Raw genomic sequence first — 17,539 nt, forward strand, 5'->3', positions numbered from 1 at the left:
GTTGATTTAAACAATAAAATCTGTTATCATTTCCATACAAAATTTATTCACATACTTTTTTACTCACTGGAGGCAGTCGTAATCTGAAAAAATACACAGTATAATCTAGCATTGGGTTTAAAAATTAAATTAACGCAGTGTCACTCCTGCCTGTTTCTGTCAATCCCCAATGGCTTTATGAACGCCAAAGTTTTCCTCCGTGCTTCCTTTGTCGCTTGAATTTTTAAGTCCAATTTCTCTTTATGACGTTCGAGTTTCCCGAGGTAAGCAAGCTTCCCGCGAGGCACCCCTTCTGCAACCCTCAGACGCGCCACTTCTGCTCTGCGGGTCCGCTCTTTCTTCTTTAAGGCGGACTGTTGCTCCAACTGTCGAGCCTTCCGAAACCTTGCAAGTAAATAAACACTAGAAATCATTCTCTGGTGATTGTAGGCCTGGTGGAACCAATTCAAACTGAAACATGATTATCCGAATCACAGGTGGTGAGCGTGTGGCTATGCTATTAATTAGGAAAAACATCATTTTCAATGAAAAATAATCAAATTATAACGAAAAACAAACTTTTCTGACAAAAAATCAATACCAAATATATATATATTTATATTTTATGGTAAAATATTTTTTCACAGAAGCTAATTATTATTCCCTGCCATAGGCGGAGGGATATTGTTTTGGCGTTGTCCGTCCGTCCGTCTTTCTGTCCTTCCGTCCTTGCTGCACTTTTGTGTCCGTAGCCATATCTTGAAAGTGCTTTGGCGGATTTTATGGAAACTTGGTATGAGTATATATATGGATAAGAGGATGATGCACGCCATATGGCATCGTACACCATCGAATAAGAACGTAGTTATGGCCCTTTGTATTTTGAAAAAAATGCTTTTTTTTGTGTCCAGAGCCATATCTAAGAAATTGTGTCCAGAAGTATAATGGCAGGGATATCAATTCAACGAATTTGCTTGTTCGTTATAATTTGATTATTATTTATTGAAAATGATGTTTTCACTTATTAATATCAAAGCCACACGCTAAACACCTGTGATCTGAATGCAAGATTCGAAATAGACATATAATTGTTGTTGGTGTAATTTTGCTAGTATCGTATCGTAGTGCAAGCAATTACGTGATAGGTATGCAATATCATATGCAACTATCCTTCGTACGGCGACACTCTGTTATTCTGAAGTTCATTTAAACATGGTATTCCATATAATTTTAAGTCGACATGTAAATTGCTTTTAAAGGTAAACACGTTTGTGCGATTTATTCTTAGATAAAAAATAATTATTTAATATCCGCCCACCTGGCATCCTGTATGTCTCTGACCACGTGACGGGCTTGCTCACGTGACAAATGCTTCGGCTCAGAAAGCTCGTGCTGGCGCTCCATCCGGGCGCTGTAGAGGAACTCGCCGCGAGGGTGTGCCTGTTGACCGTAGCATATGTCGTTGAAATAGGTCGCCGGGAGTTGACCAGTGTAGATTTTCTTAACTGTCAAAATGGAATATGCGTTTGAAAAATACGTATATGCGTAGCAACTGGCTGTCAACTGATTTGCAGTAAACGAATATAGATATTAGCCTACCACTACTCTATAAAACTATTCAAATATGTTTAAATTATATACATAAGCGTAATACACGCACACACATAAATGTTTTCATCTTCCAATCAAATGTATTTTGTGTTTTGTTATTAGTATTCAGGGCCGTACCGAGGATTTTTTTACTGGGGGGGCAACCGGGGAGGGTTTGGGGAGGGGTCCCCCCCTCCCTATATATATACTTTTTTAAATTTGGCACTTTGCAAGGTGAATTTTAATGCTTATAAAAACCGCATTTTGTGATATGAATTAATGGAATATAACAAGTAAATCAACTCATTTCGGAAGTCTTAAGCTTTAAACATTGGTTTGAATTCACAACAATATTAAAAGCTTTAGAATTCCGAAACTTACAGGTTTAAACTGACGATTATCCACATCAACTCTCGTATTGCTTCCACCATTTTTTCACAAATCAATAACGTCAAAGGTTTTTTTTAATCTGAATTTTTGGGAAAGACCTTGCCTTTTTAAAAGAAAAAAAATGCGCGAAACGCCTTATTTTTGGGGGAAATAATGAAAGTCTTAAATAATCAATTTAACATATTTTTCTGTTTTCAAACAAATTCAAGGCAAGAGATAATTTAATTATACAATATTTTTCTACACTGGATCAGGTTAACTATAATGAGATCGATTTGTTGTTTCAATTTTCATTTTTTTAACCAATGAGCCATTAATAGGTTAACATTATTCAATTCTCGGTACTAATTTATTTTAAATACTGAATTCTGCCAAATTCTTATATGTTGCTCGGCAAATTTATGAATCTGTTTTTATTTTAAACAAACATGTTAACTATCTCATGGTAGTCTTTTTCAGAGATTTCCTTTCAAAAATTATAAATACTCAGTTTTAATACCTTTGTTAGTGTTTTTGTTCCGGTTCAAATTCAGGGCCCTATTATCAATGCAAAAAGTATATATTGGGACCTAAAAATTCCCAATAAAAGGTTTCAAAAAAAAAAACTTTTAGAGGGGAAAAATACGTCTAGGACCTTCACAAAGAAGGAAAAAATACCTGCGTCGGCAATTATCAAACCATAGTATACGACCTCCTGTAGCAGTTGCTTCTATTCGCTGCACTTATTAAGATACATGTTACATCAACCATCGATAGATGAAGCATTCATGATCACAATGGGGGACTGATCGGGGATGTGTGTACAAGGCGATAAGAAAACATTGCCTGGGGGCTTATCTCGATTGGCGAGCGCTAATCCCCTTGTTTATCAGGGACAATAAAATATAGCTGCTCTTTTGTTTTGAGGGAAAGTGTACTGTGGGCCCTTGCACGAGAGAAAAAATTGCAGTGGGCTGATTATTTAAAAAAAATCATAGCTCGACAGCCAGCTGGGGGGGGGGGCGGGTCCCTGGACCCATGGCCTGGGTACGGGCCTGAGTATTAGCAACACAACTGAGAACAACTTAGAACTATCAATAATTTGACTCTCGATATACGCCCCTCGTACATGGTATGGCAAATAACCGTGGTTGTGACTTCGAATATGATAAGGTCCCCTCGCGCCGAAGGCTGCGTTATGTGAGGACTAAGAGTGTCCCCGCACTCTTACCACTGGACTCACTAAAGTTAGGACGAATGTAAAATTATAGCTGCAATTTCCAGCTAATTCTAGTTTTGACTGATGGATTTTCAATTTCGCTGTGGTATTGTGTTGATGGGTAATGCCAACTACTCGAAGATATTCACACCTGTCCGGCATGGTGACCACCAACCAAACTCGCATGCTCCCGAGAAAGGAGTTTCAACCCGGTCGCCTAGGTGTACCAACCACTGCGCTAACCGTAAAGCCAAGCTATACTAAGAGTAACTGAGCAACACTGAACCTACTTATATTCGGTGCGCCGTACGCTATCGTCTTGTTGATGTAGGTGGGATGGTGTTGAATTCCATGCCGGATGTGTAGATTTGGAAGCTGTGTGCTGCAAGCATTAAACGAACAAAACTGTTATGACGATGATAATGACAGACGGTTCGCGTTGACATATTATATATATGGATTTTTTTTGTACAATTTGCACATTTTATTTTTAATTAAAAGGTCTCCAGTGCATGCGCTTTTTAGAAAATATACCATTCGCAGTGGAATATGTGGTCGTGTTTTTAGTTGCGGAGAACTGTGGTGTTACTGCTGTTTTAAGTAAATGGTTGTCGGTAATCTTTTGTGTTTGTGGATGTCGATGTGCGACAGTTTGGACCATGTTTTCGGTGACGACTGCGGTCGATAGTGATTAATGTAGAATACTATGTTACGCAAATGCTAAAGTTGTTTCTGATTGCAATATGATTTTTTTACAAGAAATACGCCGTTTATTTTAATTATTTGCATTTTGTATTTGTTGAAAACGATCGTCAATAGAATTAAAGAACAATGACCTATGTCGCGGATGTTTTACAGAACAATTCGTAGCCGCATTACATCCACATATATTTAAGAAAACAACAAATGCAAACCATCTTTGCAATCAAGACCCTTCTCCGAGTATGTCAACGAACAACGAAGACTAATATTTGTGAAAACAAGCTCGGAGATAAAAAAAAATGTTGTGTGTCACACTGTTGATCACTCTAGATATTAATTAAAATTGGTTTAGTGACTAGACAGGTACTTATGTATGAGTGTTAGTCAATCAACATAATACGTCGGTGTATGGTATGTATGTCACATATAGCCTTGTTTCAGATCTGGATTTTAATTTTCAAATTAATATTTATATTTTCTTGAAGACCAAACTACTTTTTTGTGAACTGGCAGTAAAAGTCCATTATACTGCGATGTTAACATTTAGACAATGTTGCCTTAAGGTATTGTAAGCAAAACTCAGATACCAACATGTTTGCTCGTACATATTGCAGAATAAAATATCTGTATGTATGTTGTATGAAAAAATGTACAGAAAAAGTGGGGATTTCCCAATTGCGTGCATCCTTTATGCTATACTACACAAAAAAGATAGTCAACCACATTTTCAGTTTCTAATTCAACACTTTTGAAGACAGGGCAGACTGTTTTCTGTGTTGCTTCATTTTTAGTTTTCTTTAACAGGAACTGACTTCACTATTTTATTGGCTCTTGGTGAAGGTCAATTAAGGTGAAAACTTGCGTTAGATAGCTACGCCGAAAGAAGTTCTTACCCTTCACAGGCGCAGTACGCGTTTAATAGGTGCGTCCAATCACACTCCATACACATTTTGTATCAAAAATGCTATTGATAATTAATTTAACGGCATTTCCATTTTAACTCATATGCTGTTGCTTTATCTTTAGGTGTTTATTAGTCAAGCCTTTGCATTCTGTTCAGAAAGTTCACAAACTAGGCGTTTGTATGCGTGTTTGTGTACTTGCTCCTGTTGGACAACTTACTTCTAATTCCTATAAGGCTGCACACATTTGTTGAAAATCTTACACTATTTGTGATACATACGAAGACTATCAACGCGATAGTGAAAGTGTTAGTATCAAATATCTATCGAGTGCATTGACATATATTTTTATCACACCTATTTCGTTCGTCCCATTATGCCTATAAACTATCACATACAAGCTCACTTATTTTTGGGTCACTTATTTCTTGTTTTGTTATTTCACACATTTATATTGCACATAAACAATACACTTTTACATACACACGTAACCAGAGATAAGTATTAATACAGTTTCATTTAATTCAAAACATATTGCTATCCGCACTTGGTTTTATAACGCTTTCGATCATAACTCATATCAAACAGAAGCAGCATATATATAAAAGCGAATTCAAATCTTTAGGGTCACAATAAAACTCTCAAACAGTTTATTTGCACAATACAATGTCTTATCGTTATACATAAAAATGCAGCACACCGACTTATTCCGCCATCAATCACCTGGTGCAAAGTAAGCACTTTCAGAACGAAATGATTAACACAAAACTTGATAAAATACAAAGTGGATTTTTATAAGGTTCGCGGCGAACGTGCGAAACCGGCTTAGAGTTCGTCTAGCTAGTATTTGCGATAGGAGCATCTAGCGCGTAGTTCGGACATGCGTCCGAATATTGCTTGTAAATCATTTGTAAGAATGTCGACCGAGGATTAATATGCATGCAGGCTGGCTATGAACACTTTAAGATAGCGTCAAAATGAAATTTCTCGTCAAAACGCACTGTAACAAAGTGCAACTAATGAACGGTCATATCAATGTTCTCTTTCCATCTTTATGTGCACGAGTAACACTTGCACGATAACATGCATCGTCTTAAGAAATGTTTATGCAATTAACTTTATTATCGTCTTTATTTTGGTTAAGAACACATATAGTATTAATTCTTAATATAAAACAATAAATACAAAATGATCGTAAGATCGTTCTAATACGTTTCAGTAAACACATATCTGTATTAAAGAACGATTCAAACAATATACGATAAACAACTTTTGTCGGAAAAAGTATGCCTATTTAACGTCTGCATTCCCTCTAAGGAGTATGGTGGTGGATCAGATGTTTTACTCTGTATACTATTATTGTCTCTTAATGTTAATTAACTGTTTCAGTTTGCCTTACTGTGGAAACGATGGCCTACCAAATCGCCTTTCGCACACAATGTGAAACCGCGCCAAGTGATCTGTGTGCCTAATACCGGGTTCAAAAAGTCACAGAGTGCGAAATGCCCGTTTACCAGCTTACAGAGCTCCTGGGTTCGATTGTAAAAATGGGACAAATAATCCTATAAGGCTATAGCACATTATTAAACTTTACTGCGCTAAAGCAACGTATAGCCTGCATAATTATTTACCTTGTGTATCGCTGCAATTCCGGTGAGACCTGAAGTGACGCTGGCTTCGTCGGGGTAGAGGCGTTGGGCGACTGACGCATGCTTCCGGAATGAACGTACGAGGTATCCGGGGAGCCGGGGATGCTTAACGACGGAAGCCCCCTGGCACATGCCGTGTCGACATCCATTGTAATTGCGTCGACTTGGTGCCCTTTGATTTCTTATGAAATAAGTGTCTGCCGTCAGATGGCAACTGCCATCAAATCACCGCTCAAAGAACGGCAGTTCGTTGTTTGAAATAAGCGTCTGTTCCTTTTTGCCGTTTTGATTGTGTTGTCGATTAACTGAACAGACATACGTAGGTATGACAACGTGACGTAATGACGTCAACTATATAAAGTGACGGCATGACTGTGCCAATGAACTTTGCGAAATATTAGATGACATCAGAATAAACCATTCATTTGGAATGATTGACTAAATGTTATTTCAAAGTTTGTTCAATTTTGCAGTCGCCTTTTCCATATGTTATTTGGGCACCGCAGATCCTTTAAAATTAATCGATATATGTGAGTTACACCTCGATCAGTAATCCTTACAACTACATGTACTACTTATTATAAGACAATTTAACGATCTTTTATTAAATAGATGAACAATAAATAATATTTTTTATAACACATTATTGATTTAATATTTATGTTAAGAATGTTAACAATAGTATTTAAAGTTCAATGATAACTTGTATTTTTTGTGGTTGTTGCATTATTTATTATAAGTGTTGTTTAACCCTTGATTTGGGTAGTTACTTCCCTTATTTAGAGCACAACAACAACATTTTCAACAATTGGTAAAAAACATGATAATTTTTTACACCAAAGTTTAAAAAGATTTGTTATCAGTCATTACGTACAAATGACATTATTTTTATGATTATTTGTCACTTTCATAATAATAATGACAATATAATTCAGGAAAATCTACTCAGCATGTTTATTATTTTGTTTTTCTTTTTATTTGAAATTGAAAGTGTTTTTTTATTGCTGGTTAGCGAGTATTTGTCGGAAAGCAGTATATACCGGACGTTCTATTTATTTCGTCTATTGTAATGCTTAAACACAATTTCTTCGTCACTTGTTCTCTTGATGTTGACAGCAGCAATTCATTAAAAGACAAGTATTTCATTTAAACAATTGCGATGTTTACAAATTTCTTCGCATTGAAATGTGACATCCGTGCGGGGGATATTAAAAGCAAGAGCATACACAAAAAATAAACCCCTGAATAAAACTCGGGGGCAATTGCACTTTACCGGTACGTAAAAAAGAACGGAAAAGCGTACCCTAACCTGCAACACCTACACATAACACCTAACACAACACATAATAATCTTTTTTATCCTATATATTTCCTTAGTATCGGGGACTACCGCCCCCAAACCCCTGCTTTGTCGATAGCGGAAAACAACTGCGTACCGGTAAAGTGCAATCTAGCCGAAACCCGACCTACGTACTTGAGATCATCTAATGCAATTAATCTAAGCAGGTCTCAATTTTTTGTCTCACAAGTTCACAACCTCCTGTGTGGCCAGCAAGTGATGAGTCAACATGCACATGTTATTTAAATTATTGATTTTTTTTGCATTAAAACTCAACAAACTTTTTTTGTATACATAAACAGATATCATTATTTCTCTCAAAATGTACCTATTTAACATTTTAATGAAAAATAAATAAATCTCATTAAACATTATAAATTCATTGTTTGGAATTTCTTGTTTGAAAAAAATATTATTGTTTGCACAAAGATCTATAAATGGACATGTTACTCTATTTACACATGCAGAAGACAACATATTGTATGATCAATGTACATGTATTTGCGTCATTTCAATGTTTCTGTCAAGAAAAGTATCATTTTAAACGAAATTTTTGTCCATATACACAAATTATATTAAATGTCCGGAAGATACACCTGTACAGTGGAAAACTACCTCCCTTTAATGGCCCCATCTACGGCCCTCATACAAATGCATTTGCTTGTAGATGACGCACCCAGGATGTATCAGTACATTTTTCATGGGATATTTCTTATTATAATATATATAAAAGGAAGTAATTCAAGAAAAAATCTATATTTGGTCCGAGAAATACTTCCTCACCAGTATACAAGTTACATCCATCCCTAAAGATTTAGCTAAACAATTTTAAGGATCTTATGAAATATTTCTGATAAAACTTGAATTGTCTGTTCATCAGACCTTTCCCACCAGGTCTTGGAAGCGCAACCATGTGCCTGAGTTTCATTGTATGCTTTTGCTTGTTAAATCACGTCAAAATGACTTAAACAATTTGATAGAAACTGAATCTATCAACAGCAAGTACACGGTGTAGAAGCATATCGATCGCCTTTTTGTCAAAATGCTGCCTATCTGTTCATTCTTCGCTGCTCTTTGTCATTAACAAGGAAAATGGATGCTCGGAATTCACAAAACAGGTAAGAAAATATAAAATTAAAACTCGTAAACACATTTGTGCATAAAAAGAGGTGGTACATGAGTTGAAGAATATATCTAGCTACAGGTTCACAGTATTCCGCAGGTCCAAACACTTATCACAAACTCTATCAAAGATGGAATGATGACGAGGTTGGTGGAACAATCGTGCATACATGCCACTTTGATTACTTTTAACATAGCTTTTCCGTAATATGTCAAATATCTAGTGTCATTGATATCATCTTTATGATCAAATCTTTACGTTCAATATACGCTATATAGTAATTTTCATCAATTTTACTTTAAAAACGCCTACTTTCGCTTTCGTTCTGGCACAGAAAGCTTTTTGATCGGCTCACTTTTCTGGCACGTGAAACTTAGTTGTCGATTGACACTGGCATGGGAACACTTTCCATTACATTTTAGGCCGTATAGCCGTTCCTCAAAACAATGGGAATGGTGTATTTTAAGCATCGCAATGATAAAATTATTAACTTTATCATGAAATGAATTGGTTAAAACTGTCATAAAATTTAATTTCAATATTTTGACACCAGAATTGTCAGTTCCACAATATAAGTTAAAAGAAATATGCAATGTGTAAAGGATTTCAACAAATAGGCTAACTGTTTCATTACCTTAGATTATTGTTATTGTGAATGGAGTATGGCAGTTTCAGATACGGTAATTACTCTATGTTTTCGGACATTTAAAAATAATTATTTTTTTTCGTGTTCGAAAACATAGATACGAAAAATATTCACAAAATGCAGGTGTCCGAAAACTTAGAGTCGAAATTTGAAGTGTCCGAAAATAGCGTCAATTGTATCAACGACTACCGGTAATAGCATGCGCTTGTAAAATACCATGCCGTATAGTATAAATTACAGTTATATATATTTGCACTGCATTTTAAATAATTTTAAATGCTTAATTTATTTGACAGAAAGTTACTACAAGGTTGTACTTTGACCAACGAGTTCAAAGATGAGAATGTGACGTACCGTTACTCGCTAGTATGAACCTTTAATTAACGCAAAAAAGCAAACTATGAATTCTTTGTTTGTTCATTTCAGATACCGGTAGTTGTTTTAAATTATAACACCTTCCATTGTTCGTAAAACTTGCAATAGGGTGCATCACACTTTGAAGCGTTTAGTATTTGTCACGGTTATATTACTTAGAAGGGTTAGGACCATTGCGGTAGATAATTGAATTGTTAATCGGTACTGGCCCTGGTAAGTGTCATAACGCTTATGCTATCGGGCGAAACCATTGTTTAATACCGGTTTACAAGGTTATTTACCCAATAACGCAATGTAATGGTCCGTTGCCCTCAGGCATGCACCTTTGATGTTTTATGATGTTAATCTAGTTGTAAAACCCCATGATCGAAGTGTCATTAGATATGGAAAACAGGACCGAAATTTGGTAAAATAGCACTGTAAAATATTCTGTCCAAAAACTTAGAGACATAAATAATGGACGAAAAATCGTGTGTCCGAAAATTAAGAGTCATAAAAAATAATTATTTTTGCTAAAAAAGGGGGTGTCCGAAAACTTAGAGTGTCCGAAATTACGTTATTTTAATATTTTTATGCTCCCCATATATATTTTTTTGGTGAGCATATAGTTGCCAGTTTGTCCTTCCGCACTTCCGTACTTCCGTAAGTCACATTTTTGTAATAGTTTCTCATAGCACCTTCAATACTTTACCGATCTCTTTCATATTTGGCATGTAGATACCTTGCATGGACCTCTACCTTTTGATGACGTTTGAGGTCACAGGGGTCAAGGTCACCAAGGCTAATAATAGATTTTTCCGTCACACTTTTGTTACATTTTCTCATAGCACCTGCAATACTTTACCGATCTCTTTCATATTTGACATGTAGGTACCTTGCATGGACCTCTACCTTTTGATGACGTTTGAGGTCACTGGGGTCAAGGTCACCAAGGCTAATAATAGATTTTTCCGTCACACTTTTGTTACAGTTTCTCATAGCACCTTCAATACTTTACCGTTCTCTTTCATATTTGGCATGTAGGTACCTTGCATGGACCTCTACCTTTTGATGAGGTTTGAGGTCACTGGGGTCAAGGTCAGGGTCACTGAGGCTAATATTAGATTTTCTCAAGGTCTCACTTTTTTCCACACAAATAACCCATATATTGACAAAGCATCATTGGGGAGCATCGATCAGTTTAACTGATATCCTTGTTTAAAAAAGTCATGCGTTTACGCATTTCACAAACAAATACTAAATACTTTATCACACGAAATTCCCAGAACAAACAGTGGGATATAGTGCTTATTTTTATGCCCCCCGTCGAAGAAGAGGGGATATATTGCTTTGCTCATGTCGGTATGTCGGTCTGTCTGTCGGTCGGTCCGTCCACCAGGTGGTTGTCAGACGATAACTCAAGAATGCTTGGGCCTAGGATCATGAAACTTCATAGGTACATTGATCATGACTCGCAGATGACCCCTATCGATTTTGAGGTCACTAGGTCAAAGGTCAAGGTCACAGGTGAAGGTCACAGTTACTGGAAATAGGCATTTTAAGTATTTAGCATGGTTCAAACAAGGGAAACAACTACCGTTTATGCATGTTCTTTTTGTTACAGCATTTGCCTCCCATGTAATATATTTAAATTTTACCAAATGTAAGGCTAACTGCATTTTTGTAATGCATTGTATCAATAAACATCGGGCAAAAATGAAATTAAGGTTGCACCACCACCACCACCACCGCCACCGCCGCCGCCACCACCACCACCACCACCACCACTGTTGTTCACAGTGACAAAAAACGTATTCACACAATGGCTGCTACTACAACTTATAGCCCATATAGGGGGGCATGCATGTTTTACAAACAGCCCTTGTTTTATCTATTTTTCAGATCACAAAAACGTAAGCGTAGAACAAATCTTTTGCTTTATCAACCTAAACAACCCAGGTTGGACATGGCCAGCAAACAAGTGGCACAGGCGAGGGATCCTACATGGCGATCATTTAATCACGAACTTGATACTCTTCAAGCGACTACAGTCTGGACGCTTACACGTAGTCCCCGGGATCCTACTTGTAGTCCCCAACACAGGGCGTAAGGTCCACCAACTCTTGGACACCGACAAATGCACGTTCTGAAACTGTATGTCCCCGTAGCGATATATAAACAGATGAACCTAAAAAACATATTGACAAGCAAGTGCCACCTAGATCTAAAAAGTCTCTTTTTGACAATGAACTTATTAAAGTTCTTTGGAAGGAGATTTCAGAGATACTACCAGTCATATTAAATAACTTAGAAGCTATTAGAAAACATATTGAGTTCTGCCAGTTTCTACAGTTTATAGCGGCAGATAAATTCCCACCGAATAACATAACATTCTTATTATCTTGACTCAGCTGCAAGGAAGTTGAATTATGAACAGTTTACCTCAATTTTACCATTTTTATGAGCTACTCACAATAAGTATACACTTACCAGTACTATAAATCTTGTAATTATAGGTCGATTGAATTAATTTGTTCACCACTCAAGCCTGAAATGGAAAAGTGTTTATCATAACTAGAGCTACAGTAGATCTAGATCTGTATGCTTAGATGTGGTCTCAATAGGTTCGTTCCTGAAGATCACTTTTGAAGCAACAAGTAAAATCTCATTGATAACACAATTTATATTATTTAGTGTTATATCTATTGATTTATACTAAATGTACCTAAGTAACTCTAGATCTACTTTTCTAACTTTCAACATAAACTACAAGTGGCGTAATAAAATCGAAGGGTAGTAATCAGAAAAGTCGTACGCCATTTGGTAGTTCTAAATATGAGAACTGACCATAACATTTTTCGTGTGTTTTTAGTCGATATTTGACATTATTATTTTTCTCAGTAACATGAGTTTAACAGTATTGATAGTAAAAATTAAAAATGTCCGAATATTTGATGTAAATATCGAAGGCGAAAGGGGACTAACACTATAGGCTACATATTTGAAGTATCTTAATGTACATGTATAAATCCTTCAGAAATGAAGATCGCGTTGATGAATTGCAGAAATAATGAACACATATTGGTGACAACGTGTTTACAGTACATAATGCAAAAACCAACGATTCTGTAAACTGCCACGAGTTCATGGATTTTCTTGTGCAAGTCAAGTAACTTGTCGCCGGCTAGGCTCAGATTTTCAAAAAGGCCCATTTTATATTTGGCCCTTTTAAAACGGCTTTTTACAAGTGGATGAATCAGTCAATAAGTGTCATGCCGTCCCTGTCCATTGACTCGGACTAGTTGCTTCCTGGTTCACTGAGCCCTGGTATCAATTTTTTTTTCATTTGATAGCAATTTTTATCTTTCAATAAATTCCAATAGCCAAAAATACAAAATTGTGTGCAGAAATATTTAAAAATGAAATATTTACAGCTAAAAAAGGGCAGAGATACACCATTTAATTTTGTAAAAATCTAGCCTATAATAAGTCATATTCATTCGAGTAGAGAACTTTGATATATCAAGCGGTTTAGTTCGATCTAATTTGCAATAATTGTTCATTCATGGAGGTTTATAAACAAGAAATGTAAAAGAGTTTTCCCACGCCAGTGTCAATCAACGACTAGGCTTCCCGTGCCAGAGAAGTGAGCCGATCGAGAGGCTTTCCGTACCACAACGAAAGCGAAAGTAGGCATTTTTTAAGTAAAATTGATGAACTTACTATATAGCGTAGAATTGAACATAAAGATTTGATCATAAAGATGATATCAATGACAATAGATATTTGTCATATTACGGAAAAGCAGTGTTAAAATATCGTCAAAGTTGCATGTATGCACGATTGTTCCACCACCCTCGTCATCATTCCATCTTGGATAGAGATTGTGATAAGTGTTTGGACCTGCGGAATACTGGGAACCTGTAGCTGGATATATGCTTCAACTCATGGAACACCTCTTTTAATGCACAAATGTGTTTACAGGTTTTAATTATATATTTTTTTACCTGTTTTGTGAATTCTGAGTATCCATTTTTCTTGTTTATGACAGAGAGGCAGCGAAGAATGAAAAGATAGGCAGCATTTTGACAGAAAGGCGACCGATATGCTTCTGCACCGTGAAGTAGCAACATTGCTTTAATCTCACTAATTTAACTTGCACCTTTAAAATAAGAAATTTTAACTTTTATGCAAATGATTCCCAAATCAGCGCATGCTAAAGCAAACGACGTGTGCACAAGACAGCACCACGCAATTAAGGTTAAAGATCACTAATAATATTATAATCATCTACATATCTGGCTACATAATTAATTACCTATGGTTACATCATTCGCAGGCAATTATCACTATGTATGAGTATTGGTGTAGCTTCAAATATACAAATTTAATATCTTCATATTCATTTTGTAACAGTCCCTGTCCTTTACATAAATGAACGAAGTCGAGTATGCGTAATCTGTTACGTTATTTATTCATCCATACAACCGTGGCTACCGTTGCTACCGTTTCTCTGCAAAAGAATATTTGACACAACATAAAAATACAATCAAAATCTTCCAAATATAGAACCATGTTTAAGCATGTCATTCTCATGCAATGAAATGATAAATCTAAATGGCTGACGATTATATGTTATATTTTAAAACACAGTGTGATATAAAGGAATTATAAATACCGGTAACATCTTTTTACAACCTTATAACAATTATCCACACGCTTTTTGAAAAGCGTGGGGATATTGTGGTTATCTCCGCCGTCCGTCTGTCTGTCTGTCCGCCCTGGCTACTATCTCCTCCTACACTATAAGCACTAGAACCTTGAAACTTACACACATGGTAGCTATGAGCATATGTGCGACCCTGCAATATTTGGAATTTTGATCTGACCCCTGGGTCACAAGTTATGGGGGTTTGGGTGGGGCCAGGTCAGAGATTTTCACTCATTTTTATGCCCCCAGTATGGTGCATTGGCCATAACTTTTGCAATATTGAAGATATTTGGCATGCATGTGTATCTCATGGAGTTCAAAGGTAAAAGAACAAATCCAAGGGAAGTAAAAAGCTTTAAAGGGAGGTAAGTAATGAACCTGCCAAATGATATATATTTTTTAAATAAATCAAAGGTGCGCATGAGAGGGCATTGTGTTTCTGACAAACACATCTCTTGTTATATGTTATTTAACATTAACTTCTTCATTTCTACACCGATTCACTTCCAATTGATACTGAACATCTCTTATGACAATACGGTCAATCTCAAGTATGCATGGCCCCATTACCAACCCTGGGGCGCCCTTTGGGTCAAACATGCCACGTGGGGATACGCGTCGGCCTCTGCAGCGCCATTTCTTGTTATATTTAATACAAAAAAATAATTATTTACCGATTATAAGTTCCTCGATTTCAAACAGATAACTGTGTTCTTGTTTATGTTACAAAATATATAACGTAGACGCAATTAAACATTTAATATGACGTCGTGCCAAAATGGACGGGGGAAAATAAATGACGTTAACGTCTTTTACACATTTATTCATTCTACCGTTCATACCCCCACTCTCACTGTATAATATGTGTTGTTGTTGTAAAAATTATCGGAAGTCTCAATATTGTACTTAATATTGTACTTTGTTATATTGCCCATATTGTATATGCTATATACTTGGGTGAAAATACAGTTCTGTTCTGTTCTGTTGGAAAAACACAACTTTTGTCAACTGGTCATCTCTGCCTCTGTGATGATCCTTAACCCATTTAAACGTATTGGACTCTCCCATCCTTCTGTATTGGATCAATTTATTTCCAAAATTAGGGATGTCTAGTATATTTATTTCTATATTTAGAATTTTTCTTACAGAAATTCCTTTAAGCAAACAGCACAGACCCAGATAAGACTGGGTCTACGCTGTTTGCCAAGGCCTTTTTTCTAGACGCTAGGCATAAATGGGTTAAAAAAGAGGACAAATATACTTTATAAAGGCCTGAATATTAAGGACATTCTAGCTCAAAGGGTTTGGTAATTTTTTATAAAAACACATGAACTACAGATTTTATTTGTGAACAATAAAATTTGGGATATGTTTGTGCAAAAATTGTTACACGTGTAGTGTAAAGGCAAATTATTGTTAAAATAGTCACTTCTGAACTGGGTGTTACTGTTATTTAATGTATAAATTATGTCTGAACAATAATTTAATGCAACATTTTTAATGTATATAGTCTAGAGCTACATGTATTTTTCATTTGTTGTGGTCTATCTGTACTATCTGGTCACCTTAAATATAAATTAGGAAATTCACAATAATAAATTATTTACAATTTTATATACAAAGTTTTAATTTATTTGTTTATTATCAGTTATTAACCAGGTTTTCCGAAGGAAAAGACTGGTTATTAGATTGGCGAATGCGGGCGGGCTGGCGGGCGGGCCGAACAAGCTTGTCCGGGCCATAACTTTGTCGTTCATTGTGAGATTTTAAAATCATTTGGAACATTTGTTAACCATCATTAGACGGTGTGTCGTGCGAAAAAATTACGTCAATATCTCCAAGGTCAAGGTCACACTTTGAGTTCAAAGGAAAAAAATAGCCATAAATGAGCTTGTCTGGGCTATAACTATGTCATTCATTATGAGATTTTAAAATCATTTGGCACATTTGTTCACCATCATGGGACGGTGTGTAGCACGAAAGAATCACGTCAATATCTCCAATGTCAAGGTCGCCACGACTAAAAATAGATTTATTTTAAAACAAACTTACAAAGGGGGTTAATTTTGTTTGTTCATTTCAAAAGTTCAGTTTGAGTTGTCTCCCTTTATCAGATTTTTTTTCACAATGAAAACCTGGTTTTGTGACAATTTTGTCCCTTGTTATTTTTATTACAATCATGTGCATGATCATTACAAAGATTTCTGGTCTTTAATGGACAGTAGGGCAAGTTTAATTGAGACGGGTGTTGTGATTATTTTCATCTGAAAATGAATAATTGTAGTTGTGTTTTAAAGGTTTATAAGTACTGTAGATTTAACAAATGTGCTACAAATTTGTATAATTTGTATACAAATGATAGTTGATTGAGTAACAACATTAACAACAGTTTCTGATTTCCATCAAGAAAGCTATTTATAGATCAAGCATCCAATTTTACACAAATTAAGTGAAAATGTGGTAAATTGTTATGCTCCCCGAAAATATTTTCGGTGGAGCATATAGTTGCCAGTTTGTAGTTCCTTCCTTCCATCACACTCCGTTATTCCTTCCTTCCGTCACACTTTTGCTTTCTCATAGCGCCTTCAATACTCTACCAATTGCTTTCATATTTAGCATGTAGGTACCTTGCATGGACCTCTACCTTTTGATGAGGTTTGAGGTCACTGGGGTCAAGGTCAAGGTCACCGAGGCTAATAATAGACTTCCTTCTGTCACACTTTTGCTACCGTTCTCATAGCACCTTCAATACTTAACCAATCGCTTTCATATTAAGCATGTAGGTACCTTGCATGGACCTCTACTTTTTGATGAGGTTTGAGGTCACTGGGGTCATGGTCAAGGTCACCGAGGCTAATAATAGACTTCCTTTTGTCACACTTTTGCTACCATTTCTCAAAGCACCTTCAATACTTAACCAATCGATTTCATATTTGGCATGTAGGTACCTTGCATG

At 36.1% G+C, this 17,539-nt stretch overlaps 2 protein-coding genes across 3 annotated transcripts in view; one reads left to right on the forward strand and one right to left on the reverse strand.

The window, feature by feature from the left end:
- Positions 1–23: 23 nt before the first annotated feature.
- Positions 24–6,764, reverse strand: LOC127856233 (uncharacterized). Of its 2 annotated transcripts, none has more exons than XM_052392327.1 (4): positions 6,393–6,764; positions 3,448–3,539; positions 1,298–1,484; positions 24–384 (listed from the first exon to the last, which is right to left on the reverse strand). In XM_052392327.1, the coding sequence occupies exons 1-4, from the start codon at positions 6,557–6,559 to the stop codon at positions 141–143; spliced, it is 690 nt and encodes a 229-aa protein (XP_052248287.1). In that variant the 5' UTR covers positions 6,560–6,764; the 3' UTR covers positions 24–140. The 2 variants fall into 2 exon arrangements, with proteins under 2 accessions (XP_052248287.1, XP_052248288.1); XM_052392328.1 differs by lacking the exon at positions 6,393–6,764 and adding an exon at positions 4,753–5,315.
- A 418-nt stretch (positions 6,765–7,182) lies between these two features.
- LOC127856227 (double-stranded RNA-specific adenosine deaminase-like) overlaps positions 7,183–17,539 on the forward strand; it is a 120,979-nt gene continuing 110,622 nt past the window's right edge. The window contains exon 1 of the mRNA XM_052392319.1: positions 7,183–7,221. The gene's annotated coding sequence lies outside the window, so the exon portion shown is untranslated. The remainder of the gene's footprint in view (positions 7,222–17,539) is intronic.

The sequence above is a fragment of the Dreissena polymorpha genome, chromosome 13, assembly GCF_020536995.1.
Source record: "Dreissena polymorpha isolate Duluth1 chromosome 13, UMN_Dpol_1.0, whole genome shotgun sequence".
In the NCBI taxonomy this organism is placed as follows: Eukaryota; Metazoa; Mollusca; class Bivalvia; order Myida; family Dreissenidae; genus Dreissena; species Dreissena polymorpha.